This window comes from Hippocampus zosterae, chromosome 11 (genome assembly GCF_025434085.1).
Source record: "Hippocampus zosterae strain Florida chromosome 11, ASM2543408v3, whole genome shotgun sequence".
Classification (NCBI taxonomy): Eukaryota; Metazoa; Chordata; class Actinopteri; order Syngnathiformes; family Syngnathidae; genus Hippocampus; species Hippocampus zosterae.
In genome coordinates, this window is record NC_067461.1 from 15137957 (window position 1) to 15165451 (window position 27495).

Below are 27495 nucleotides of genomic sequence, written 5' to 3' on the forward strand. Positions count from 1 at the left end.
GGTGCATGACAAGGAACGGGTTTCAAATAGACATGGGCATAATGACACTTCTATTTATGACCATGGCAACCCCCAACTATCACACACATTCACATACAGTCGCTTCACACATGATGGTTTAGAACTCACCCGTAACGTCTATCAACTTTGCCTCTCTGATGCATCATTTTGACCTCATGTGATAGTAAAACAGAGCAACGGAGCACCTCATGCAGTGAGCGGTTGCCAGGACAGCCTTCGGTGCCCAGGCTGTTTCTTCCAAGTGCCACTGAAGCGGCACGCTGCTCGCAGGCGGTGGCCATGTGGCGGGCAAAGCGGCGGCAAGGCCCTTTATGTGCCAACAGCTGACTAAACCCCAGAGACATACATGCCCAAACCAGAGGACACGCCGATTGTGCGGAGGCTGCTTGTGCATGCCTTCATGGGCTCTGTGCGTTGGTATGACATTCAGTTGTCCGCCACTCTCAACAACATAAGGGGTGTTCACACGGCACACATTTGCTCCGGTGCTGCACTGATGTATTTTGTTGCGATATATTTTACACCAGAGCAAACTTTGTGGAGCGGTCGCACGTACAAAGACTGAGCGTGTTAACTCCGGCGTAGCACCTGTGCAGCCCCACTTGCGGTCACACGGCAGTTTCTGCAGCGGAGAAAAGCACGAAAGCAAAGAGTTGTCGTGTTGGTTCTTTTTAAAACAAGCAACTACTGTACAGGCACGCCCTTCTCCTTCTCGGTCTCCGTGCCTTATGCTCGAGAGGCGTTCAATGACTGCCCCTGAAAACGTAAATCAATGATGACTTCAATGGCACTCAGAAAAGCAAACATATAATGCGCCAAACAGAAAATCAAGAGAGGAAATCACAAAATAAATTCTATGGGAGAGTGGGTGGGGGTTGTGAACACACAACAAAGGAACAAACTACACAAACTCCGAGACAGTCCAGTCTCCTACAAAAGGAAAGATGATGTTTGGGGACACCCCCCCTCCCCACCACCCTCGTTCTAGTTGAGATGGTATAATCCAAGAGGCAAAGTGCCCCTTGCTACTGTTATTGCCAGCCATCATGTCTTGTGTCGTTATTAAACAAACACAAGACGGAAGTACAACAGAGCACGAAAGCAACGCATTCTCGCCGTATGTAATCACCTCTTCTCATGCGTAGCGAGGCTACCCCCTGCAAACGAGCATTTGCTCTGGAGCAATTTTTTAACCCACCTCCCTGAGGTGGGTTAAATTTACTCTGGAGTAAGCTGTTTTCAGGGACTACACCGGTGTAACTTTGCACGTGTGACCGCTCTACTGGGGTAGCACCGGCGCAGAACCGGAGCAAATGTTGCCGTTTGAACAGCCCTATAGAAGTTCTGCATGGAGTCAAGTGCAGCTATCACAAAAACCATCTTGATGCTGCTGCTATTGTTGTTGTTGTTTTTGTTTTTGTTTTTTTTTTTAGCTTCACTGCACATGCACAGTGTAGTCTCCTGCTGCATTTCACTTATTTTTTTTCACCCCCTCGTCTTCTATGTTTCGCAGATCGTTGTCGTGGAAACTGAGGCTTCTTTATGTAGGCTCTTGGAAACGTGAACATCATTTGACACGCCGTGTGGACCGACTGTTTAAAAGTGTGCAGATGACAAAGATAAAGCTAGATATCCAATACATGGTAAAGAGGTCTCAAAGTGTTTGTTTTTACTTTCAAGATCAAGATGGTTAAGTCTCATTTTGAAGCCGGTGTTGTGGCATCTCCCCTCTATGGATTAAGGAAGGACACAGGAATTCTTACTGTTTGTCAAGTGGCAGTTTGCTTCATTAGCAACTGAGTTCCCCTTTTGTCAACAGCAGTTGTGTGTGTTCATTCGCAGAGTCACAAAGTCACTGACTTTTCTACGCCCAAATATCCCCCACCACAACTATCATAGTCTTCAATTGGCTTAAGTGGAAACGATAATGCGTCTTATTTTCAAACCCTGTTTTTAAGATTCAGACAATGTGCAATGCACGTTAATTTTGACTGCTGTGTGGCTGTCACTCAAGCACTGCTGATAATGCAAGGCCCACACCGCGCTGCAATAGCTGGTTGCAATGTCCTCGTACTACTAGAATTGCAAAAGTTCAGTGTAAACTGCCTTCCTGCGTGATGTCATGTTTAAGGTGACGATTTATTCTGGAATTCGCTTTTTCTTGGGATTTTGGCAGGTTTTTTTTTTCTTTTCAAAAAGAAGGGTTCCTTCAGCCCAACACGATGGACTGCAAATCATTCACGAGGATGCCAGTTGTCTGGTTTCTTTTTCCTCCTCTTTTTGACACTTTTTTTTCTTTCAACAACTTGCATGTTCTACAACCTTTTATCATACACAAAAGGCCTACTTTGCTCAACTTTTGTTCAAATCTCCTTTGCTGAAATAATGTATCCACTTCACAGCTGTTGCAAATCAAGATGCTGGTTCGATGTCATGATAATTGCAAAAGGTGTTCCTAAGGCTGTCCCCAATAAAAGGCCACTCTAAAATGTGCCACAGATGTTGCAAGTTTGAAGGAGTGCCAACCGCAGCAATTTCCACTGGAGCTGTTGCCCCTGAATTGAATGTTCATTTCTCTACTGAACAAAATCTCCAAAGGTGTTTCAGAGAATTATCCAGTAAGTCTATAACGGCCTCATTGACAATCACACCAGTCCGTGACTTGCACAGTCAACATCTTCACCTGCAAGATCATCTAAGCAGCTGTCGCAGCAATATGGTTTTCATGAGCAAAAAAATAATAACAATAATCTGTCAGAAATTATCTCATGGAAACTCCTCTGTATGCTTGAAGTCCATCGCACGGCCCATGGTGGCAGTTGGGTTCAGGTATGGACATGCGGGTATTATGGACAGTGAACACTGGTGCATTATCTAAACGGCATTCTGAATGCACAGATATGCATTGAGAAGATCTTGAGGTCTGTCGGTTGCTGTGCCATTCATCCATGACCATCACCTCACGTGTACCCAATCCCTGCAAGCTGAAGACATCCCAGTTCTTGCATGGTCTGCTTCCTTCACCACACGTCACCCATTGAGCATTTTTGGGATGCTCTGGATCAGCATAAATTTGTGAGAAAATCGGTGTGAAAAATTGAATATTTTAGACTGGCCTTTTATTGTGGGCAGCCTCTTGTACATGGCACACTTGTGCAAACATCTTTTCGAGTCAGCTCAGTGAGTGTCAAACGTTTTGGCTTTTTCTAATTTCGTTTGTCCGTAAATATTTGACCGTCATCATGTTCGCCGTCACTTTTTGTCAAACTTGGAGTTCAATGCTTCTTGCTTTGGTGTTTTGCAGTGGTTAACTTGTTTTTACATGTAAAATGAGCTGTCTGGTACGTCACTGTTCCTGTTGCAACTTGACCATTTTGTATGTAAATTCCCATCTTAGCTGGACTGTGTTCTCTGAACTAAGTGGGCATGATTTACTCAACGTTTGCATGTACAAAAACCGCACAATCGTTATTGCTCATGAAAATAGAAGTGAAAGCTGACCTACTAACCCGACGCTACCAAGTTTGTAACTGCCAAACCTGCAAAATTGCTACATACATCATTTTGTGCATCCAGAGAGGGGATGAATTTGTGAAAATAGATGAATTTAGCACAGGTAACATGATTTAGCATACCTGAGACAAATTTCCAAAGCTGATATCATGTGTTTAAGTTCCACCTTTATGTCTGGTAATACAGTATACATACTGCACTCTAACAATTCTGTGTTTTTACCCGCAAAGTTGTTTTAATCAGTTGTATTTTTAGCAACATGCAAGTGATGTTACAGCACTAATAATTCTGACTGGCCACGCCATGAGGTACACCTGAACAGTCTGAATGTGATCTTAGCTTTGTCTGAAATGCCGGTGGCGTCAAAAGTTGCTTATAGATTAGTTGCTATTCGTGTTACTTATTGTTATTACTTATTAAGTATCAGTCATTTTGGAGGGGGGGGGGGGGAGTTGGGCCACAGTGAATGGGATTTTTTGTTGTGTTGTTTTATTATTCATTACTTTGTCGACGGTCACTGGACCATTCAGGAGCGATGTAACACAGCAGCTTCTTTTCTTTTTTTCTTATGTCTAAATATAATATTCAGGATGATTTCAAACAAACAGAAGAGGATTTTTTTAATCAATTTTCTGGCTTTGTCAAAATTAACAAAGTGAGCAATTTCCTTTTTCGTTGTCTTCCACTAGCACGTCCGATTCCATCACTTAAAACTTGAGTATGTGCTTGCAGTGCTTTGTATCCCCCCCCCCCCCCCCCCCCCCGCCTCTCAAATACACTTCGTGCCAACAATGCACACGATTTGTAATCGTTAGTGAAGATTAGGCCTTTGCTCCTTGGCATCTTTGTAAATGTGGACTCATTTTGTTTGATCTTTGAGTATATCTGCCCATTCGCTGAATTTTCACTACATAAAATACAATTGACGTCTCTCTTATATTATTAATTGTATATGATAATTGAGTCACATCTCTTTATGGGCAAGTGTCTAAAAAGTTGTGTGGCAACCAAGCCGCTAAATTTGACCCCCCTCAACCTCCTGCAGTTGTGATGATTAAATGAGGAGACTGGTGCATATAGAAGTCAGTGTCTATCCTGTAATGTGACCGAAGCATCATCAAACTGACAAATTAGTCATTTTCTACCGTGGCTGTTTGACACTGTTCCCTCGCCTTTGCAGAGCTAATAAGAGCCGCCCGCTGCCACCCTCCTGCATCTTCTCTGCTTCTTCTTAGTTGCTGGGCTCCAGTGGCTTTTTTATTAATGTGCCCACGCGGTGGCGATCATTGAGCCAACTGCGCTGGTATCATTACATCATTGCAATGTTAAAAAGTACCATGCTCGATTGCATGCTTCCATTACGGCGTAATAAAACAATTTAGGTTCTATCAGCTAACTGCAGCTCTGGCTCACGCTGAGTGTACCGAGGTGATGGCGACGGATCGGTGCCTTGGCAGCACAACACGCATCCTCCACATAAGTGATGACTCATTTCGATAAAAAGGCTTCTTCACAAGTTCATTGTGAGTGCAGCCTTGCCGTGTTTCATCTCGGGTGTGTGTTGCGTTGGGGGCTGAGCGTTTGCATGCTGCATTATAGACTTTGTATCACAATAATGAAAGGTGCGCTGGTGACCTCGTGGTTTCCAGCCAATGGCATCCTGTCCCTGGACCGGCCCAGTGTCACTCCCCCTTTTTGTGCAGCCCTGCTGCAATCACTCTCTCAACGCTGTCACGTGATCTATTCTGGAAGCCTTATCTTATGTTATTTTGGCTTCATTTGCACGACACGTCACAGCAGACTATTTTTAGTTTAGCAATGTTTTCTTGACTACGTTCTTTGTACCTGATGTTCAACTTTGCGATCTCCGAGTACTAGTGCATCCCCTTGTCTTTTTTTACAATACTATTGCTCTCTGAAGATGCATGTTATGCAGCTTTCAATGAGTGTTAACTTTTAACCGGTTTGTTCTCACCAGGCCTACGAGCTCTCCACGCTGACCGGAACTCAAGTTCTACTGCTCGTGGCCAGCGAAACGGGTCACGTCTACACGTTCGCCACCCGTAAACTCCAGCCCATGATCACCAGTGAAACGGGCAAAGCGCTGATCCAAACGTGCCTCAACTCGCCGGACTCGCCGCCACGTTCTGACCCCTCCACAGACCAGCGCATGAGTGCGACAGGCTTCGAAGAGACGGACCTCACTTACCAGGTGTCTGAGTCGGAGAGCATGGGCGACACTAAGGTGAGTCGTTAAAGCTCTGTTTCCACCAAGTAGTATCGTTTGGTTTAGGTTGATATGGATTCCTTTCAAGTGTAAGGTACTAAATAAAGTTATCTGTAGCTAAAGGGTGGATCTAGACACACCGCGAAGCCTCCAAGGGCAATCATCTGTTCTGTTGAAGGGAGTTAATATTTGGTCAAATATGAATGGACTTTTTTTTTCATCCGTTCCAGGGCCAAATTGTCATCCTAATTAAAAGAAAACAAAAAACTTTAACTGTATAAGCAGTGTTTTCAATATTATTTTAGATTTTTAGCTGACAAATATGAAAAGTCAACTGCTGTTTGTAACAACAATAAAACATGACCACACAGAGGAGGGGTGCCAGAGTTGTGTCCCTGCCATCATTTGTAATAACATATCCTTTATTCGTCCCACACTGGGGAAATTTACATTAATGAAACAGAAGGCGACTTACTGTCAATCAAAATTACAGTAAATATTTTTTATTACCAAACAAAAAAACTTTTGGGGTTCTGAACGTGAACTAGCAATGCATCCTTCCAACAGCACCAACTGGAATAACACATTCATGGAGTTTACACTGTTGTTGCTCACGGAAATATGAAGCGATTAAGTATGCTGATGTCTTCTGAGGGATGCAGTGGTCCATTGTTGGAGTTTGGAACATCATTGCATTTTTAAAAAATGTAATAATTCAATTAATTAATTAGTTAATTGTGACGGTTCACATTAATCAATACAAGAATAAACAGTGTAAATGCACCAGACTTAGTATAAATGCTAGTTTTCAGCCGTTGTCCCAAAGCAGGTTTCTAAAATAGCACTGTGAGACAAATAGCACATTGAGACACATAAAACGTTAAGACCAAAATTCTGCAGATTTATCTGGAAATTCTTCCCAAATATGTTAAGAAATCCCTGAATTATATATTTGACTTTTGAGGGTCCACCCAAAAGAAGGGGACTAATCAATTCCCTGGAACAATAGCAATGTGTTATTCTCAAACCGCGCTTGTCTTCATCCAAGCCAAGAAAAAGAAGGCGAAATGTTGCTTCTGTTACTCTGTCATTTTCCCAAAGCCAAATTAGAGTTCACTGTTTCAACTCTAAAATGACATGCTGAACAAGTCATGCCGTGCTTTGCAATTGGTGCAACATTATTTTTCTTTTAAATGTAAACCTCACTTTGCAAGTGCAGGAGTAAAAAAACAAAACACTTAATACGGTGGGGAATGGCTCCACAAAAGATTTGACAACACATAAATGAACCCCACAAGCCGCTATGGAAAATAATCTGCCCTATTGTAAACACACTCTTGAACTCTTGCCTGTTGTGAGTGAGCCCTGGAAGCAGCAAATTATTTTTAAAAAGTTAAATCCAAAATACCCTGCACCGGGGATGAGGCCGATAAGGTAGCTGTCTGCAGTGAACCTTGCTGACCTCTTCTCCAGGAAAGCCTCGTAACACCGCTCGAGATAAATCACAGCAGATCTGGTTTGTGTTAGGCTGAGAAACACGTAGACTGCTATATGAAGCGCCTCCATGTTTATCTACTTTGGCTACAGATGAGACACAGAGCTGCTAAAATCAGTTAAGTGTCTCCAAAACGCTGTTCTCATTCAAAGTTGTCATTTATATTAATGTTCGAGATCATTTATTCATGGGCATAATAATGATTTGTTAAAGGCTTGTAATGTTGCCTTCAGTTGGCTGTCAGTTTCACCTTTTCCTCCAGTATTCAGACAATGGTGAGCTGTGACTTATTTGACACAGGAGCTGAATTTACACTGTACTACAAGTTGAAATGCCTAATTTTTATGTAGTAGCCACATACTTATGTTACGTACGAACATTTAAATTTACATACATCGATCTATCCTGGATGTGTTTACATGTAGTAACATACTGTTTAGTTGTCCTGGGTTAACGCTTTCCCTATTGATCTCAATGAGCGTACCATACGCGTCACAGGCCGCCATGGACAATTATTTTTCTTATTTAATGATCGACACACCTCTCATGTTGCACATTGAGGTAAAATGTAATTGTGTACACTGCGTTTGTTGTATACATCAGCCATCTGTGTATTTTGAGGCTGTCAGGCTGGCATTGATCCATCCATCAATTTTCTGATTCGTTCATCCTCACACGGGTCACGGGGCATTTTGGAGCCTATCCCAGCTGTTTTTCGGGCAGTAGGTGGGATTACACCCGGAACTGGTTGTCAGCGAATCGCAGGGCACACATAGACAAACAACCATCCACGCTCACGCTCATGCCTAGGGACAATTTAGTGTTCCATTAATGTGCCACGCATGGAGGAAACCAGAGTACCCGGATAAAACCCACGCAGGCACGGGGAGAAAATGCAAACTATATATATTCAGTCTTTGTTTTTAAGATGCAATCACATTGTCACATACAGTATCTGACCGGCATCTGGATTTTTAAAAATACATTTACAATTGGCCTAATTCCAATTTGAAAATACTCCATTCAGTTTGCTTCTTTCGCACATCAGAAATGTACCTCTTGAGAGCAGAAACATCTGAATTCTGTCACTTGAACTCAGCAGTGTCAAACCAGACATCAAATCTTGCATCACTCAGAGATGCAACCATGCCATCATAGTTCTGGGGTGCCAAGAAAGAGGGTGCTAAAGCACCCTTTTCCCCTTTAGACATTTGATGGTGGAACACAAAATAAAAATAACTTTATTATTATTATTATTATTATTATTTTTTGGATGGATTGATGCTGATGACAAGTGGAAGATTTTCCACTGCACGTTACTCTAATTGACATGTCCCTACACACTAGGGGGGGTTACGGTACTTTCCGTTGGCAAAAGCAGGAACTATAAGATGATCTTTCTTGTCACTGGTCAGACAGGGTGACCACTAATGGTCAGATGTTGGTGGAGCACATTCATTATTATTGAGGGCACGCGGCTGGAAATTGTGAAAATAAACAAACAGGATAATGTCCACTTAGGTTGTTGTTTACCTGGGCACTGCCGTATTATTTTCTGGTCTTTACACTCGTTGATTGGTCTTTTCTTTTCGCCTATTTAGCACTGATCCATTCGGTGTAGTCTGGTAGAGATTATACTATTAAAAGCAAAAGCGACATTTGTGTCATAAAATATGTTTTATGATATTTTTTTTCCATACCACTGAAAGTGACAATTATTTGTCAACCAATGAACAAAGTGCAGATGTCTAGAGCCACCCTTTAGGAAGTGTACCACTTCTGTTGATGCCAATACAGATAAGTTATTTTAGTATTCTTCACAGCTTTTATAGAAATCCAAAAACAAAAGAATGTTTTGTACAGTACCAAATGTAACCAAACTGTACTGCCTGGTGTAAACAGACTCTAATGCTCTCAATGGACCAGAGTGGTGTGTTAACGTAGAGTAGTAAGTATTGATTGTGTTTTGTTTTGTTTTGTTTTTAGCTACAGCATCGTGAACGGCTTCTCTTTATTTGCCGTTTGTCTGCTTTAGTTTGGAGCAAAACTAACATTTAAACTGTGTTGCCATAATTGCATCCATCCAACCATCCATACATATGAACTATCCCAGCAGATTTTCCCTAGCACCCTCCTTAATATGTAATTTTTGGGGGAGTTGGCAGGAAAAAACAACTTATACAACTGCCCCAATCATTTTTTTCTCCAATATTTTTGGTTTATTTTTATTTTTGATCATCCCAGCTGTTTTTTGTCCACTGTATACTCCAGGGATGCTGCATCTATGACGTACAGGGACAAAGTGCACGGACATTGCCCTTTGGCTCACTTCCTAAAATCAACCAATCACAAAAAGGGATTTTCCGTGGGGGTGGGGGTGAGGGTTGAGACGGGAGCTAAAATTATTGGATGCAGCATTGGGTGTTGTCTGTTCCAACTGTGAACTGAAAATGAAGAGCTCCAAATGAGTAGTGCAATCACTTAAAGGGGACATATTGTGGGAAATTAACTGTTTAATGTTTGTCTGAACCGAGTGGTGTTTCTGGAGTGTCTGCCTTCCACATCACATGACTGTAAACACCCAAGCAATTTTTTGTTGAAACCCTTGAAACTGTGACAAAACAACCACCCCCACAGTGGGGTTTGTAGCCAATACCAGCTAGGCCAGAGGTAGGTAAACTACGGCCCGCGGGCCGGATTCGGCCCGTTGGTCTTTTTAATCCAGCCCGCCGAAGATTGGTGCACAATTAAGGTTTGATTGCATTCATTTCGTTTGGACTTGTAATGACAGGTATTTCAACACCAGGTGGCGCAGTTACTTCAAGTTGCAGAGCACAGGGAGGGAGGGGAAGACGAAGAAAGAGGGCGAGAGTAATGACCGTGGAAGGGAAGGTGATATGTGTCTGATTAAACGAAACGGGTAACAAAGTGCGAAACATTCAGGAGACGCCTGGAGTTGGAAAGACTCAAATCTACGAGACTTTGAAAAACAAGGAAGCGATTCTTACTCAGTCTGATTCTGGCAATTTCCATGCTCAGAGTGAATTGCTTGTGGCTCGAGTAAATGAACATTTCCTAGAATGGTTTGACTGTTATCATATTAAAAATCATCCGCAAACTGGACCGCTAAGAAGAGAGGAGGCGAGTTCCATAGTGCTAACTATGAGCATCGAAGACTTCGAAGCGTCCCGAGGCTGGCTTCAAAAGTTCGTTGCGCGACATCAGTTTAGCAATGCTGTCATGTGTGGTGATCGAGACGAGGTAAAGTTAGAGACAGTGAGTGAGAGGAAAGAAAAGACATTGTTGCACTTGTTGCTTGTGCTGTCACACATGTATGTTGTTAACATACTTGGACGTTCGTGTAGGACATATACAATAGTTGTTTCACTGTTTTCATTAAAAAAAAAAAAGTATGTTCACACTTTAATGCTTTTGTTCTGTTGATGTTTGGTGTGGACTGTCAACCTATGCAGTTTTTTATATGTAGCGTATCTTGTGCTGACCCGGCCCACCTGTCAAATTTTAGAAATCCACGTGGATCCAAAATGTTTGGCCACCCCTGAGCTAGGCTGTCTGAAGGTCCAGTGCAAAAAAAAAAGCAAAATAAAATGAAAAAGACCAAGCGCAGGGTTAGCATGGGTGCGTCTTAGTTAACAGTGTTACAATGCATTAAGTTATCAGGCACACCAAAAAGTCTTCCATTTTCTTAAAAAGCTCACAGCGCCTTAAAATCCGGTGCGCCTTGTGTATGGTCATTACGGTAATATGTCGACCCCAACATGGCTCCTTGCTGGAGACATGCTTACAATGTTAGAACTTGCTGTTGGTTCAGTGAACTGTGTCACTGCTTTATTAAATACGTTTTTGTTGCCGCTCCGAAAAAAGGAGTGCTCTGGTGTTGTTTTTTAAAACGCACACTTTATTAATGGTTTTCACAGTCTCAGCAAATGCAGGTACGTCGTCTCTGTCTATAGAATTTATTTTGAGATTTCCTCGCTTTGATATTCTGTTTTGATATATTCAACTTTAGTATTTTCATTGAAGGAATCGTTAATGTATGTTTTTCGGGGTTTGGGGCGGGGGGGGGGGGGGGGGGGTCATGAACGCCTCTCGAGTCGAACGGACGGAGCGTATCTCCATCTAGTGGATTCATTGTAGATTGTGTTTTATAATCCAGTGCGTCCAATATATGAAAAAAAAATACAAAATAGGCCATTCATTGAAGGTGCGCCTCATAATCCAATGCGCCTTTTAGTGCGGAAAATGCGGTATATAAAATTGTCTCAGTTGTCAATTATGGAAGTGGACAATATAATAATTTGCAAGTGTATTTCAAGGATGAAATGCTACGGTGTTGGTGTTCGGTTAGCCAGGTTCCCTGGGGTGCGTTAGCTTTTAATAAACTCCACTTACATACTTGTCTGCTCCATTAGGTTCTTGGCAATAGGAGAGGTGATTTATTTACTTGATTGATTGAAGTGAAGTAATTCGGTTACTCAGCAGACTGCGTTCATTGTTTGCACCTTCATGCAGTTGCATGCTGAAGTCTCCGCTGTTTAGGCAGCCCAAGGTCTCCCCATTGGCAATGGACACTCTAAGGCCTGTTTGCCCGCATGCTGTTTTTCCAAGGCCCTCACTAATGCGTACATACTCCGTCAAGGATGGGAGACCAAGCTTTGCATGTTAAGCCACTCTCATGCCCGCTCTGCTCATTGATAAAATTTAGATTGCTCCTGTTTCCATATATGGTATGGTTTCCCTGCTTGCTCTCTTGGCGTGAGGCCCCTCACATTCCTTATAAGCTGCAGCTGTCTTTGGAGTCCTGTGATTCCCCACCTCCCACCGACCCCACCACTCATATAGCGATACGGAGTGTTGATGTTGATGTTATGAGTGGCTGCGATGGACTGGATCATTTGAGTGATACTTTGTATCCCGTTTGGTCGCGTTTCTCTTCGACTGTGAGGAACTGGTGTGGCCCACTGATGAAACCTTCACAAACTATACCACCCTGTAATAGTCAGCAGAGCCTGACTTGTACATCAGTCATCAGGTTTATAATAAGTGGGATTGTCCCCCCTGACTCCCTTTTTTATTTATTTTTTTGTGGCAGTATGTCTGTATGAATGCAACAGGTCTTAGAGGGACACCTCTCAAGTGGAATGCCTTTGTGATTGTAAATCGGAGTTCAGCCAATATACTTTACGCCAAAATAATATGCCTTTAAAGTTGCCTCAAACTGCAGTTCAGTGTGAATCAAAGGATCAGGTGCATGTTTTGTGTTTAATTTAGCTCTGTCGCTTTCTTTTGCACATTGTTTCCAAAGAATGATACACAGCAAGCAGTGTTAGAGAACAGAAGAATGTATGCCAGAAAAAGCTATGTGAAGTAAGCAGACTCTTGTTCAAAGCAGGAATACCCTTGTGGTGTCACACACATTCTTATTTCTTACTAAAATTCAGTTGTTTTGTTTTTAAGTTTTACAATTAACAGTGCTCACAACAAAAATCTGCGAGATGTTACTAGACTTTAGACGAGCCTGGATCAAGATCGGACGATATTTTGCATCGTATACAAAATATTGATGGACAGTCATGTAATAATTTGCCTAATTGATCCATGAAGTCATTGATTGAATTGGTGAAATACGATATTACAGCAAAACACAATCTTGTTCACTCCAGGGACTGTCTCTGCTGCTCTTGTGTATGTGTGAGCCCAAAAGCAAATCTATTTTTACCCTTGTCGTGTGAGTGGAAAACCTTTGAGCTGTGGAGCAAAAGTTCCGTCTCCGCACCCTCGACCAGCCAATCACAAAGTAATAGCGTGCGTCTCATTTTCAAGTCAGTCGACGCATCAGTAAATTTTGCCAGTCCGTCATTTGTCATTCTCCAGCGACCCGCACCATCCGTCTGTCACGGTCAGTCCGTCTTTATTTCAAGCCGAACTGTACTCATCAGTCGTCGCTTAGTATTGAACATGTAGCGTGAGGTATGTATGTATTTATTTTCGAGGCAACCAGCTACAGCGGAGCCAAGACACAGAAGCAAAGTGCAACTGTTGCCCGTTTCTCGCTAAGCCGGCTCACGGCTCCTCCACAAGAAATATGTTACATGTTGTCGAGCGGCGGTCATCCGGATCACCAGCCCAATCAGCATTGGAGAATCTGATCAAAGCATCAGTATTTGACTGCTCATACGTGAGAGAATGTTTTGCTGCCCTCCTTCAAGTATTGAAAAATCCTCTTCACAGTAGTTGGATGTGCGTTGAACTTAGACACAGTGCTCACAGTGTGTTGAACTTGGACATAGTGCTCACTGCTTGAGCTTTCTGCCGTGTAGCATTTGCAGCAGGCAATGACTGATAGGTTTGTTGATTCACCATCACTTTTCCTTAATTTGACATTGGCATCAGCAGGAGTTGCGACGTGATTTGCGTTATCCATTCCATATTTCTTGGGTATGGCTTTGATACCGTGCTTCTGCTTGAGAAAGATACAGTTCTTATCTTTGTTCTGCTCTGTTTGAATCCAGTCGTCACCATGAACTCAGTGAAAGGTTTGCCGCAGCAATGAGGAGACTGCTTCAGTTCATGAATTGATATGTTTAACTTACGGTATATATACATACCGGGTGTTCTCGCCCATGTTTGATGGATCTATCCTACTGGTGCGTGACAAGTCTATACTTGTATCTCTCCACTCATCCATCACAATGATACTTAACTTTGAAGACCCATCTTGATCCTACTGCCCGTCTTTCTGTTGGTAGATCCATCAAGTCCCACGTCTCATTTTCCAACAGTGATTGATATTCCAAACCACCCGCCTCCCGCCATTCCTTTGCTTTCAGACTCACCGTTGCTTTTTTCATCGTGACTGGCTTTGTCACACAGCAAATATTGGCTCAATGATCATCTGTAACAGCATCAGCAAACTCATCATCTCCATACCTCTTGGAAGCTTTTTTTTCATCCTGTCACTTGTTCTAACAGTTTTGTCAACAATGACCTCATCTTGTGTTTCACTCTCATCTCTTTCCATGTTTATCTCGTTCTCCCAGCAGGGTAATTTCACTTCGTGTTTCCAGTCACTGTTTAATTCGGTGACGATGACATCACGGAGGATTGGAATCCTTTATGGTTTCTTCATCGTACACGCCATAGCCCTTTGCATTGCTGCCCATTCCACGAAATGAAGCTTCGCAGCCTTTTTGTTCAGTTTGCATCTCTCTCCATCAGTGATATGTGTGGAAACAATACAGCCAAACACCCTCATGTGACTTTTCCGTTGCCATCTAATTTCTTGTTGCAGATGGGGACCCTCCCAAATACACAGCAGAGCCGAGGCACAGAAGTAAAAGAGCACCTTTGTCATACACAAAGTCAGCATGGAGTAGCAGCACCACCACCCATTGACAAAATTATTGTACGACAACACTCACTCATCGTCATTTTCACATTGCATTTGTCATAAAGATGTATTGTATTTTGGCTACATTGCAGTTTGTCACAACCATTTTTAAGACCGTAGTTCAATCCATCCGGCTATCCTAATTGTTGTTTCTGTCGTTGCTAAATTACAGTTTGCCACCACTGTTTTTGGACTGTCATATCTCCGGCGTCTTCTTGTGCGTCTTTTTCTTCTCCTGCGTCGTTTAGCGTCTTAGACTCGAACACTCAAAAAATAAATAAAATATAGCACACTGTGTGTGCCTTGCAATCCATCCATCCATTTTCTAATCTTATCCTCTCGAGGGTTGCAGGGGCTATACATGCTGGAAGCTATCCCAGCTTTCTTCAGGCAGTCGCCAGGATACACCCTGAACGGAACAATCACAAGGCACTCGTAAAAGAACAACCATTCGCACTTAGTTATACCTGACTCAAAGTAGTTGTTTACAAAATATTATAAAAATTGAGTAATTTCATCAAGATTTTGCAGAAAACCATAACCGTAAAGGTTTGTTTGCAAACAAGTACACATCCCAAAAACCTTTGTATCAAATAAACATTATAAATTTTTGTTGTCAGGGCAACCGATCCTTGTTTTTTTAATGTTTTTTTATGTTTCACATCGTTTGTCAGCAAAATGGGGCGTCCGGCAGTGGCGGATTGAAGGACCTTCCGTGCTGATGGAATGCCAACCTCTGGTAGTTTTATGATTGACGTGGTAAAAACAAAATATCATGAAACAGTTTTATTCATGTCAAAACATGCCGTATTCCGGACTGATGCCCCCAAATCTTCGCTTTGAGCTGCTCTTGACTGAGTCCAAAGCACTTTGGTCAACTGGTAAACTTGAAAGGGACATGAATGCACCAAGTCAGTTGGAAGTTGCTATCCTGGGAAGATCTTAACACATTTTACATCTCATCTTTTGATGTTTTGCTGGTGTATACAAATCCAGAAAAAGAAAAAAAAGAAGGCAGTTTATGGGATGTAGAGTCTTGTCACTCCAAAAATTCCACATGTCACAGGGGACTGACTTTGACAACTGGGATACAAGACCAGGCAGTTGTTAACAAGACAAACTGACTGCGACCACAAGAAGTTTGAAGCATTTGCCACTCATTTATAACCTAAGTCCAAACTTGGGGTACACCGCCCACTCTAAATATGGTATAAGAATGTGGGGAACGTCATTGGACGACAAAAAAAGTGCAGATGGTGTTCCTGAAAAGAAACAGTTAAAATGACCACTGTAATTTTTAAACACAACTAGTGTTAATTTTTATGTCTAAAAAAAAAAACCCTCGTTTTCAATAGACAGTACGTCACCTTCATTTTGGTTTTTGACCTTCCCTTTTGACTGCTACGCTGGCACTGCTTTGCATATTAGGTTGCACGTGCCTTTCAGATCCGCTATTTAAAGATCAAATCAGCCATTGAAATTTGACTCGGATTTGATTAATCAATTTATGCATGCTAATTTCATCTATTTACCCAAAAAGTACTCCCAGAATTGGCAAAATGGACTGCACAGCAATATCGCCCATTCCGCAAACGCACTCCTGGCACCGGCCTGTTCCACATTTGTCTGCGTGAGCAATCAAGTTTGTGCAAACTTTTAGTCAACCAGGCTCATAATCACATATGTATAAGGACAATTTAGAACATTCAACCAAGCTACCATGTATGTTAGCTAGCTAGTCTAAACTGTGCATCCATCAAAAGTTAAGTCAGAGCCGCTGGTCTTTTGGCTTTGACATAGGGTTTCAGGCAATGTAGACCAACTGTGTCTTAAAATTGGCAGATCTTTGCTCAGTCTTGCTGCCAAGTCCAAGACTGAGAAACTCAGTGGGGGTACTTAATATGTGAATTAGTCCCACTGTTACAGAACAGTAGTATGTACATTTAGAATGGCTCGCTGACCGATATATTTTCAGAAATGTATTTGGATGTTTCACGCCTCATTTGATGTGTGTGAAAGCACTTCAGTGGTCCAACAGTTTTATTTACAAGCAATTAAAAGTTGTTTCATAATGTCCCCTTTAAAACACATGGCGGAAGAGGTTCTGCAGATTGATACTTTGCTTTCTATGTCTGAAACAAGAACAACAGCAACTCACACAAAAAGACAAATGTCCATGTCTGTTTGTTTGTATGTATGTACGGCATGCCAAGCCAAGTTTCGTTGAGCTCGGATCCATGTTGTAACTTGGTAGCAATTTCAATGAAACATAATATCCTCACAACCGACAGTATATCTGTTTGAACAGCTTATGAAGGTTACAATCACAAAAAAATATGATTGTCGCATATATCTTGGAGTAAGTCGGAGGGCTTTTGCTTTCTACAGTATATCACTGTTGTGAGTAATTCTCAATACACTTATACAGATTGTTGTAGTTAATATATCAATATATTTTATTTTTATTCATTAGCGGCGGTCCTTCAGATCAATAGCCTGTCACTTCCATCTGCCAATAGTGCACCGTAGCTGAATGACTTTCATTTCATCCAAGAATCTCCAGAATCTCCCACCCCACCACCTCCTTATTTTACAGCAAGCAACTGGACAGGTCAGCAGTCATTGGCTGCACCTCCTCCACTTGGGCTGCCTTGCCTTTTTTAGCAGTCCCAAATGGAGCTGCAAATTCCATGTTGCTGGCAGGGTGACAGGCCGGGAGATGGGATCCAGCAAATGGGAGATTAGATGAGGGCCAGCCGGCCACCGCTCCACTGTACAATGTGCCGTCCGACCAACACCAGAGTTGTCTGCCAGCTGTCACCTTAAACTTTGAATGAATGGTTAATCGTTACAACTGGCCCCCGTTTGCATTTGCACTTTTGATATTGAGGCAGTAAGTGAAGAGAGGGCATCAAAGATGCGTGTCGCCACTTTCGGAAATCCATGCTACACACTGTGTCCTGTGTTGTGGATGCTTCCTTTTGGAATGCCTTCTGTTGCGTTAGTTGGGTTCATTGCGTCATGCAGCTAAATAAAAATTCTCATTTGTCACAACTTCACCGCTTCATTATCTCATCCCGACCTTCAAAGTAACGTGAGCAGTAGTGAGTAGTAGTACCTGTGAATTAAAAATACACCTTGCTCAACTTCTGGGGGATTGGGTTCCAGTGTACATAGTTTTCAGTGGACACTGGTGAATTGTTTTTGGTTTTTTTAGTTCAGCATTCTAACATTCGTAATGCAATTTTTTTTTCTCACATGCGCTTCTGACTCTATCATATCCTGGACCCGGACCAAAACCTCTTTCACCCTGGCCATCCAAGCTGACTTATCTCCGCTTGTCCTTGGCTCACTGTCTTAGGCGAGACGAGTGGTTAAAGTCAAGCTGTAAATTTACCACCGTCCCAAGTTAATTAAAGTCGGATTCAATGATTCCCGCTGTAGTCGAGCATTAAAGTAGACCGGAAGTGAACCTGAGGTGTGCACATTTAGAAATTAGCTGAATCCTCTCCATGATGCACTCTCTAACATTGTGGCGGTTACCATGCACTATCTTGACAGTTAACTAAAAGGCTGTGCAATGGCTAAATGGGTATGTTGAACAGTCCAACTGGGCCAATTATCACTATGTTAGTCGCACTAATAGTTTCAGGGTTTCTGACAGCAAAGCAGGTGTTTGCATCTCTCTCTATTCAGAAGATTGAGGCTTATGCCCCCAATGACGAAGACTCCAAATGATTAAACCTACACACACAAAATTTCATGCCACCCTCCCAAAGGTCTTTAATTGCTTATATTATTGATTGACATACTATAGTTAGTGAAACTGTCCCCAAAATACTTTTTCATTTCAAACTCACATTACCCTTAAAAAATGGCTTATAGTAACAACGTGACAAGCGGCCACCATCTTTATGGGGTGGGGGGAAAAAAACAGTGAATGAGCAGTTCATAGTTGTTCGAGTATTCACTTTTGGTTAGACATTTGGAACGAAAGGCAAATTTGTTGTAGACAAAGAAAAACAAATCGCAGAAACGGACACATTGTGATTGAATTGTTCTGTGGTGTCAGTGCACACATTTTTACGAGGTTGCTGTCGGTTTTATAAGCATTTCCTCAGGTTTTTTTTCTCGGGGGTCCTCTGTTTGCCAGCATGGGGTTAATTCCCCCTGCGAGGTGCTCGGGTTTCCCGCCAGCTGTCGGTACCCTCAGCTGTTTGTACTCTTGTCCCTGCAGCCCAGACAGCTTGGTCACACGCTCACACACACACATTCCGTGGCACAACGGCGTGAGGGGGTGCGATAAATGCCATGGTCACCACACTGATGCTCTCCCGGTACACCACCTCCTCGTTTTCACCTCCTACTTCATTTTTATCATCATAATTGGTTAATAACTGTCCAGCTGCATGATTATATCAGTCACCACTTTATGTCAAACTATAGCTCCAAGACTAGCAAGTAGTCAATGAATTACTGTACTGTTGCTTTTAAGTTTTGACATGACAACGGCAAGTTGTTCTTTGTCAGGCCCCTCCCCTGTTCCGTTTTCCCGCTGCTGTTTAACTAACTCTAACTAAAGCAGTTAGAAGGACCTTGGACTGTCAGAGGCCCCGAGGAGAGCCAAGATCTGCAGATGGACTCCACACTCGGCACGTCGCTTGTGTATATGTGTAGTGACTCACAGCAGAACACACATGTGCAACTATGTGTGCGTCAGGAGTGTGAGAAGGCCGACTGATTAATTATTAATCTTCTGAGTGCCATCAAATTCATGCTCGACATGTTTAGCCATTGTGGTCAGGGAGGCTTGGTGATGAAGAGGTGAGATCCCCCTGTCTGTGTGGTTCTGATTGACTAAAAATCCAGGCTGGATGCCTTTAAGTCAGTTAAACTGCATCCAACTCACTCGCTCAGGTTGATGTTGTTCTCCTTTATGTGCTTAACTTGGTCCAGTTTGCTGACCTTGACAGTTGCTGCTCTTTCACTAGATGGGGCTACAACTTGCTTCAAGCCGATCCTTCTCTCCAGAGAATATGACCACGTTCGTTTTAGGGTCAGAATTGCCATTCAGCTCGGAAAGTCCCCTCGAACAATTTTGTAAGCAAAGGGCAAATAACGGGTGAGTTACGTTGGACCACAAAGTACCAGGCAGCTGGTGAATATAATGTATCCCTCTAATATTCTCTCTATCGAGGCTTTGCTCTGTTTTCATGACAGCCTCTTTGGGGGGTGTTGTCCTGTCACACACAGATGAGCTCACCCCACCCCCTTTCCTGGAGCGTGTGGCGACGTGAATACGGCTTTGCCTTACCGTAACAATTACGGAATACGAAAGTTCGACCCAGGGCAACATGAGACTGCCAAGCCAATATGAGTGACAGTTACAACAGGGTGTTTAACGCGTGGTTATCAGGAACTTTTGATTTATGGGCTTTCTGGTGCTGATGGTCATGATATTGTGTCTGTTTATGTGTGATTAATACAAAATCCTGCAAATCGCTGCACCCAACCACACTGTAGCTCTGCTAACGTCTTGGCTTTGAAGCCATCATGTTTCCACAGATTATGGCTGTCATGGATAGAAAAACTTGATTTAAATCAAAATCTGAATGAATGACTTACACAGTAGACACATTTTCTGACATCTGCAGCTCATGGCATGCAAAAAATGGCATAGTTGTGTGATTCGACTCTTAATTTATGGTCGGGCAGTTTAGAGTATGTTTGTTCCAAGTTATTAAGATAAGATAAGATATCCTTTATTCGTCCCACACTGGGGAAATTTACAGCCTCCAGCAGCAAGAATGTATGTAGAAAGAAGAAAGGAGAAAGAGAAAAAAAAACAACAAACATCTTTCAATTAAATACAATATGAACACAAATGGATAAATCGCAGTACTATTTACAATTTTCCTTCACATCATTTAATTATTATTATTATTATGATTGTTATTGTTTATTCATCAGCCTGACAGCAGTCGGTAGGAACGAGCGTCGGTATCTCTCCTTGCAGCGCGGGTGTAACAGTCTCTGGCTGAAGGAGCTACCAAGTGCTGTCAGGGCGGGCTGGAGGGGGTGGGAGGGACTGGCCATCATAGCTTTTAGCTTAGTTAGCATCCTTCTGTTGCCCACCTCCTCCAGAGTGTCAAGGGAGCAACCCAGGACAGAACTGGCCTTCCTGACCAGTCGCTCCAGTCTCTTTCTGTCCCGGGCTGAGATGCTGCCTGACCAGCAGACAATGCCATAATGGATGGCCGAGGCCACCACCGAGTTATAGAACGTCTTAAGGAGTGACCCCTGAACCCCAAAAGACCTCAGTTTCCTGAGTAGGAAGAGTCGGCTCTGTCCTTTCCTAATCAGGGTGTCCGTGTTTGTAGACCAGTGCAGTTTGTCGTTCAGAAGAACACCACGGTACTTGTAGGAGGTCACCCTCTCTATGTCCATACCCTGGATGTTCATCGGTGCTGGTGAGGACTTTTTCATGCAGAAATCCACAATCAACTCCTTAGTTTTCCTAGGGTTGATCTGGAGGAGATTCTGCTGGCACCAGTCCACAAAGTCCTTTGTCAGTCCCCTGTACTCCCGATCGTCCCCTTCTGTAATGAGGCCAACAATCGCAGAGTCATCGGAGAACTTCTGAAGGTGGCAGTTTGGAGTGACGTGTCTGAAGTCCGAGGTGTAGAGGATGAACAGGAATGGAGCCAGAACAGTCCCCTGCGGCGCTCCAGTGCTGCAGAGAAGCCGGTCCGACTCACAGCTCTGCAATCTCACGTACTGCGGCCGATTTGTGAGGTAGTCTATGATCCATGCTGTGAGATGGTGGTCCACTCCGGCGTTCTGCAGTTTGCCTCCCAGCAAATTGGGCTGGATGGTGTTGAAGGCACTGGAGAAATCAAAGAACATGATTCTCACAGTGCTCCCAGCCTTCTCCAAGTGTGACAGCACTGAGTGGAGGAGGTAGATAATGGCGTCTTCCACGCCGATGCCAGGCTGATAGGCAAACTGCAGCGGGTCCAGTGACGGGCTCACCAGCGGTCGAAGGTGGGCGAGGATGAGTCTCTCCAGCGTCTTCATCAGGTGAGACGTCAGCGCCACCGGTCTGTAGCTGTTCAGCTCCTTAGGGTGAGGGGTCTTGGGCACTGGGACCAGGCACGAAGTTTTCCACAGCTGTGGAGCTCTGCCCAGCTTCAGGCTCAGGTTGATTAACTAGACAGTTTCCAGATTTTTTTTTTTAATAACGGAAAAGATGGCAATGACTGGCAGGGCCCAACAGACGCGTCTCTTGCTTGAGATTCAGTCCATGAACTGTATGAAAGACTCTGTCTTTGCAAAGAAAATATTGCTCCGTGTAGACTGAGAAGCATTTTCTCCCTTTCAAGCTAAATAAAAGAAAACAATAGTATTTTAAAATAATGTCCGTTTGACTTGTAGTTCCACACTACTGCCAAGTCAATTACTACCAAAGCACGTGTTACAGTAATACATTAATGCAGTTGTGGCCAACCAGTCAGAGACAAAGAGACATTTTTTTTATTGTGTTCCTGCAAAGAGCCACATACACATGGGCATCCTCACGCACGCACACACACACACACGGATGCCCAACCATGCACTTGCGCACATATGGACTCATGCCACGATGAGCAACAGCCAGAACGGATGGAACATGAGCTAACAAGCTAAAGACACAAACATACAAACCACCCCCCATTTCCTCCTCCCACCCCTTGCGGTCGACTTGGGACCAGTCCGGTGGCTCCCAGTTGATTGCGATCGACGTACAGTATTGGGCAACTCTGCCTTGACATCAGAGGTAATTCGCTGAATAGCTTAGCACATAGCACCGTTGTTTGCACATGAGTGGTGATTCAGTCATATGATTGGTTGCCCTCTATGTCAATCAAGTAACGGGATTGATAATAGGCTGACGTAGTACGTTCTGTATATTTAGCGCTATCGTTTGAATGGCATTGTTGCCGCATGCGGCTCGCAAGCCGCAGGTTGCCCACTGCTGCATTAATGCATCAAATCTGTTCTTGGGCATTGATTAATCCTTACCCTTAGCAATAAAACACAGAAAAGGGCCAGTCTTAGAGTATTTATCTGTTGTCGTTATCCCGTCCATGGCGTTTTACTTTGTTTAAGTTAAGATCGTGGATGAAGGCAAAGTCATTTTAAATATACATTGTGGGATTTTTGTTGTTACGTGTTGAGTTTAACGTTAAACCTCAAGAGGGAGTGGCGCTACACATCTCGAAGCCTCCTTTTTGAACAGTTGTCCAACTGTCGGTTGTTGTGACTTGACTTGAATTCAATGCCATTGTACAGTGCCATGCTCTCAAGCTTTTTTTTTTTTCCCAAGATGGCGCCCGAGTAGGCAGCCTTCGGCAAGTGCTCTTCAAGAGCCTTGCTTTTTTGTTCTTTTTTGCTGTTTTTGTTTGTCACATGTTGTTTGTTGTTTCATTGTTTGGACCTGATATGGACTGTTTTCAGCGCTTTTTGGCCACGACATTAGTCAAAGGAGCAGTATTTGTGCTTGGTGGTTGCGCCTTCTCGGCAGTATGCCTGTACCAGCACAGATTTTGATTGGGAGGAATGTCGGCGCCATTGACTGTCGGTGCTGGACAGACCTGGGGCGCTTGTGTTTTTTGCGCCAGTAATGGGCAGAATTTTTCACAACCCCGATTTGTTCAGTGGCTATGTCAGCGCTGTTGGACAGTTGGTGTTGGTGCGGCTGGATGGATGGCCGCTGAAGTTGAGGATGAGGAGAGAGGAGCGTTGGCGAAGAGCGCCGATGCGTATTTGGAACCGTGAGTCGCCGCTTGGAATTGAAATGGATTTCCATGGGACAGGAGAAGTGAACCAATCTCTTTTTTCGTCAATGGATGCTACAGCTTCTTGTTGACTTTGAAACTTAGCTTGTAGCCGACGTGTGCACATTTTGAGCATGACGTCTCTGATCCACAGGTTAAAGGACACTTTGATTCTCTCCTCTTTCATCTCAAACTGCTTCAAACAACAAAGCGTGTGATGGAAAAGTGGTTAGAACTGCATGACTGTCCGTGTTTTATGTTGTGTTGTGTTTATTATTTTACTTTATGTTAACTGTTTTGTAAAGTGCTTTGTTACAGCTGCCGCTGTTGTGAAAGCGCTATACAAATCGGCATGTATTGTATTGTATTTTTCTTGCAAGTCGAAGCAAAAAAGTAGCTGAGCAACATGCTCGTTTTTCAAAAAACTCACAAGTTAGGTCAAGATGTTATTGCATGAGTAAATTGAATTAAGAGTTCAGTCACAGAAGAAATTAAACTTGCAGGTGAAGTTACCACTTCGGTTCCTTGGCAACAGGATGCGCCAAAACCTTGTCGAATTGATAAGGACGCCAGCCGTGCTGTCTGCTTGACACGGATTTGGTGCCATCTTGTGGCATCTTATGGTGTTGTGGAAAAAGCACAAAAAATAGCAACTATGGGTGTTTTACAGTGAATAACAGAAGTAAAAAAGAATCTGTGAATGTGTGAGTAGCAAAAGGCAACTAGGCGGTAGCACATTGTGTTTGCACTCTCATGTTGCACTTTTATTGTACGTTTCCTTCCGATGTGTTCTCAATTGACTGTTACAAGGTGATGGAAACTAGCTTGTTTATTTTCAGTCGTATCCAATCGTCTTCTCTTGTGCAGCCCACTCAGCAACACATCCTGCTCTGCTTATCAATGGAGTTTCACATTAGCATACTGTGTGGTCAAGCGTCATTCAATCATACGTTGTGTGTGCATTTGCGCCTTTTGTAGAGATGTTAGAGTGGTCAATGTTGTCATGGCAACATGTTTGAATGCAGCTGAACTCAACTATTATAATGGATGAATGAACAACAACCTAAACAATCCGGGATAGTCGTTCAGTTTAACCCACATAGCAACTGACAACTTTGTTTTTGCCAGGCAAAAGAGTGAACTTGTAGTTGTACATGTGGCTGCAATTAGAGAGGTTCCAGTCTGTACCTTGTTTGTGTCACGTCTGGTCCCTGCCGCCCGTCCATTGATTCATGAAATTATCGTGCTTACTTTAAACCCTCCACCGCTTACTCGCCTCCATGCATCCAGCTGCCTTTGGGAGGAAAAGCCCCATTAAGGTTGTTATTGTAGTTCCCCACAAGTGAATGTCTGCTGCGACCACAATGTGTGGAGGAGCAGGACAAAAATGCAACCTCCATTTGCAAACGCATGCACTCGTTTCATACACCGACTTATTGTAAGTCAAGGAGTGAGTACACCTTGGACTGTTCACTAATTACCAGTCATCTTTTGCATGTACTGTGGCAGATTTTGAGCCAGCATGCTTTCCATCCCCATCTTCACAAATCTCAACTTCACAGTTCACATTTTGAGAATGTATGGAGTGGAGGCCAACGGCTTGCAAAGGCACGCGTGCAACATTACAGTTGTTTCCGTAACGTTCTACTTATAGTTTTATACATTAAAGTGCTGTTTTGCTTGATTAAAACCGTAACAAAGCAGCAGGTTCTTTTGTTTTTTAGGGAATATCAATTAATTTTGTTATGGAAAGGTGACTTGATTGGATTGATTTGATTCCACCACAGCAATACTCTCTTCTAGTATATGACGTTGTGTGCGGGTGTGCATGTGTGTGTTTTTAAAGGGGATATTTTTAACAGCCGGCATGTTCTGAGGAGAGCTTATAAAATTGTATTTAAGAAAAAATGTCATGAGTTCACCTACAAAGAGATCATTGCCACAGGGGGATGCATGGACTATGTTGAGTTGAACTGTTCATTTTATTTATTTATGCATGCATGCCAACACTTTCTTGTGTCTTTTTAAGGCCTGTGCAGCATTCACCCTTGATCTGAACAGAATTGAACAGCCAAATGAGACCCACCTCCTCAAGTGGTCTGCGTCCACCCGTGTAATAATGTTCACATTCGTCTCAGAAATTGTCATTCCAAATCAAAATTGTTATGTTTTCACCAAATCAAGTGTGAAAATGAGTAAGTATGAATTAAATCTCAAAGGCGAGGTGAATCAAAGCTTTTCAAGATGTCCTTTTTTCAATATTGTTTCCTTTGCCGGAGATGATGTACCGGTAACTGGTATTTTCTCTATCTGTTGCCTCAGGATACTTTGAAACCCACGTTCACAGTAGCCGGCCTACCAGGCGGCACCAGCAGCGCCCAGGCCACCGTGCCCACCACCTCCACCAGCATGCAGGTGAGCAGCGGGCCCAACTTTCCCATCACCAACTACCTGGCGCCCGTTTCCGCCAGCACCAGCGTCAGCGCCAACGGGACTGTCCTCAAGACCACCGGCACCTCTACGGGCGTGATGCAACTGCCCGGTGGCTTCACTTTCATGCCCGGTAGGTTGAAGCGTTCTGTTGTTTGTGTGTTTTCTTGATATTTTATTTATTTTTGCATCACGTCGTCCCTGCGACTCGCACAGACGCGTTTGGCCGAGTGAATGCGTGGTTAGCTGATTCGAATTTAAATGGAACCTTGCCAACATCTCGAGCGCCATCTCAGGCCGGTCGTGCTTCACTTGTTAGGCTGTTTACGTCACGCCTTTCAAAGCTACTCACACACACTCACAGCCTTTTGATTTCCACTTTCATACAGGAATAATTAGGTGAGGGGGGCACAATAGGCCTGGCAGCGAGGGCTGCAGAACACAGCCTAAAATTTGTCATGAATATTCACTTACGCATCATGGCTTGTGATGACGGGAAATATACTTGGTGAAACTGAGGCTTGGTTTTGAACTAGATGTCAATGTTTTTCCCAGGAAAGAGAGTTCGACTGAGGACTTTGAGGGGCGGGCACACTTCAATTTGGGGGTGCCAATCGGCTTCCCCAGCAATGATTCCGGATATTTCCTGTTTCTGTTGGCAGCGCAAGGAAAAACTGGGAGGGCCTATTTAACGCATTTAAATACCTGTTTTTGAGAACCGGTCAAAATGGTGATGCAGTTGATTGAAACACCTAACTGTAGTGCTAAATGCAATATTTGTATAATAGCATAATGTTTGTTTCGAAGCAGAATTTATTTATTAACCCCGCTTCAGTAAGTACAGAAACGTGTAGATCATGCTTAGATGGGCACTGCCTCCTTTCCTTTTTGCCGTCAGACTGTCGGTGCCGCCGTCTACGTCACATGATAGTTGTGGTCTTCTGCCACAGCCGAACAGTCACTCGGTGGCCGCTATATCATTGGGTCTGCTAGCGCAATAATAGCCATGTTGCTCCTGTTCCTCCTTCAGTCTTTTTGCTTCTTTCTCCTCTGCAACCTTCCCTGACATGATCGCCCACGGCCACACCGACACCCGTTCCACCGCACTGTGCCACCTGTCTGGCATTAGCATGTGGAACAACACACCCGAGCTTAGCGCCTGTTTGACGAGCATGTGACTAAATGTGAGGGTGTTCACACATATGAACAAATTTGCTAAAAGCTTGGGGAACATTAGCACATATTATCCACGTGAAGAAGAGAAGAGGGAGGTACCAAATATGTATTATTTTCTGACATGTACTGCAACAGATTGTTCGAATCATAAAGCTGCTATTTTTTACCATACTTTTATGTCTCCGTGTCAAAACATGGTGTGGCTTCACTCAACTAATGACGTCTAGTATTCTCATCGTTAAAAATAAATAAAAAAATAGAATCGGCCCTCATAATAATAATGCCCAGTTTTTTATTTCTGTCAAGAGAGAGTGTCGAAAATATACCGCATTAGCAAGCCAACACAGATCATTTAAAAATGAATCCTTCATTGCGTTATTACATTTCTGGGAGGGAAATCTTCGTG

At 43.3% G+C, this 27495-nt stretch overlaps 2 protein-coding genes across 7 annotated transcripts in view; both read left to right on the forward strand.

The window, feature by feature from the left end:
- The window catches only part of klc1b (kinesin light chain 1b), a 125808-nt gene that overhangs the window by 91743 nt on the left and 6570 nt on the right, over nucleotides 1-27495 (forward strand). The window lies entirely within an intron of this gene.
- srfb (serum response factor b) overlaps nucleotides 1-27495 on the forward strand; it is a 35696-nt gene that overhangs the window by 1741 nt on the left and 6460 nt on the right. For 5 of the 6 annotated variants that reach the window (XM_052080477.1, XM_052080479.1, XM_052080476.1 and 2 more), the window contains exons 2-3: nucleotides 5513-5779; nucleotides 25806-26046. In XM_052080477.1, coding sequence (XP_051936437.1) covers nucleotides 5513-5779; nucleotides 25806-26046 — 508 coding nt within the window. The remainder of the gene's footprint in view (nucleotides 1-5512; nucleotides 5780-25805; nucleotides 26047-27495) is intronic. The other variant, XM_052080478.1, reaches the window with a different exon arrangement.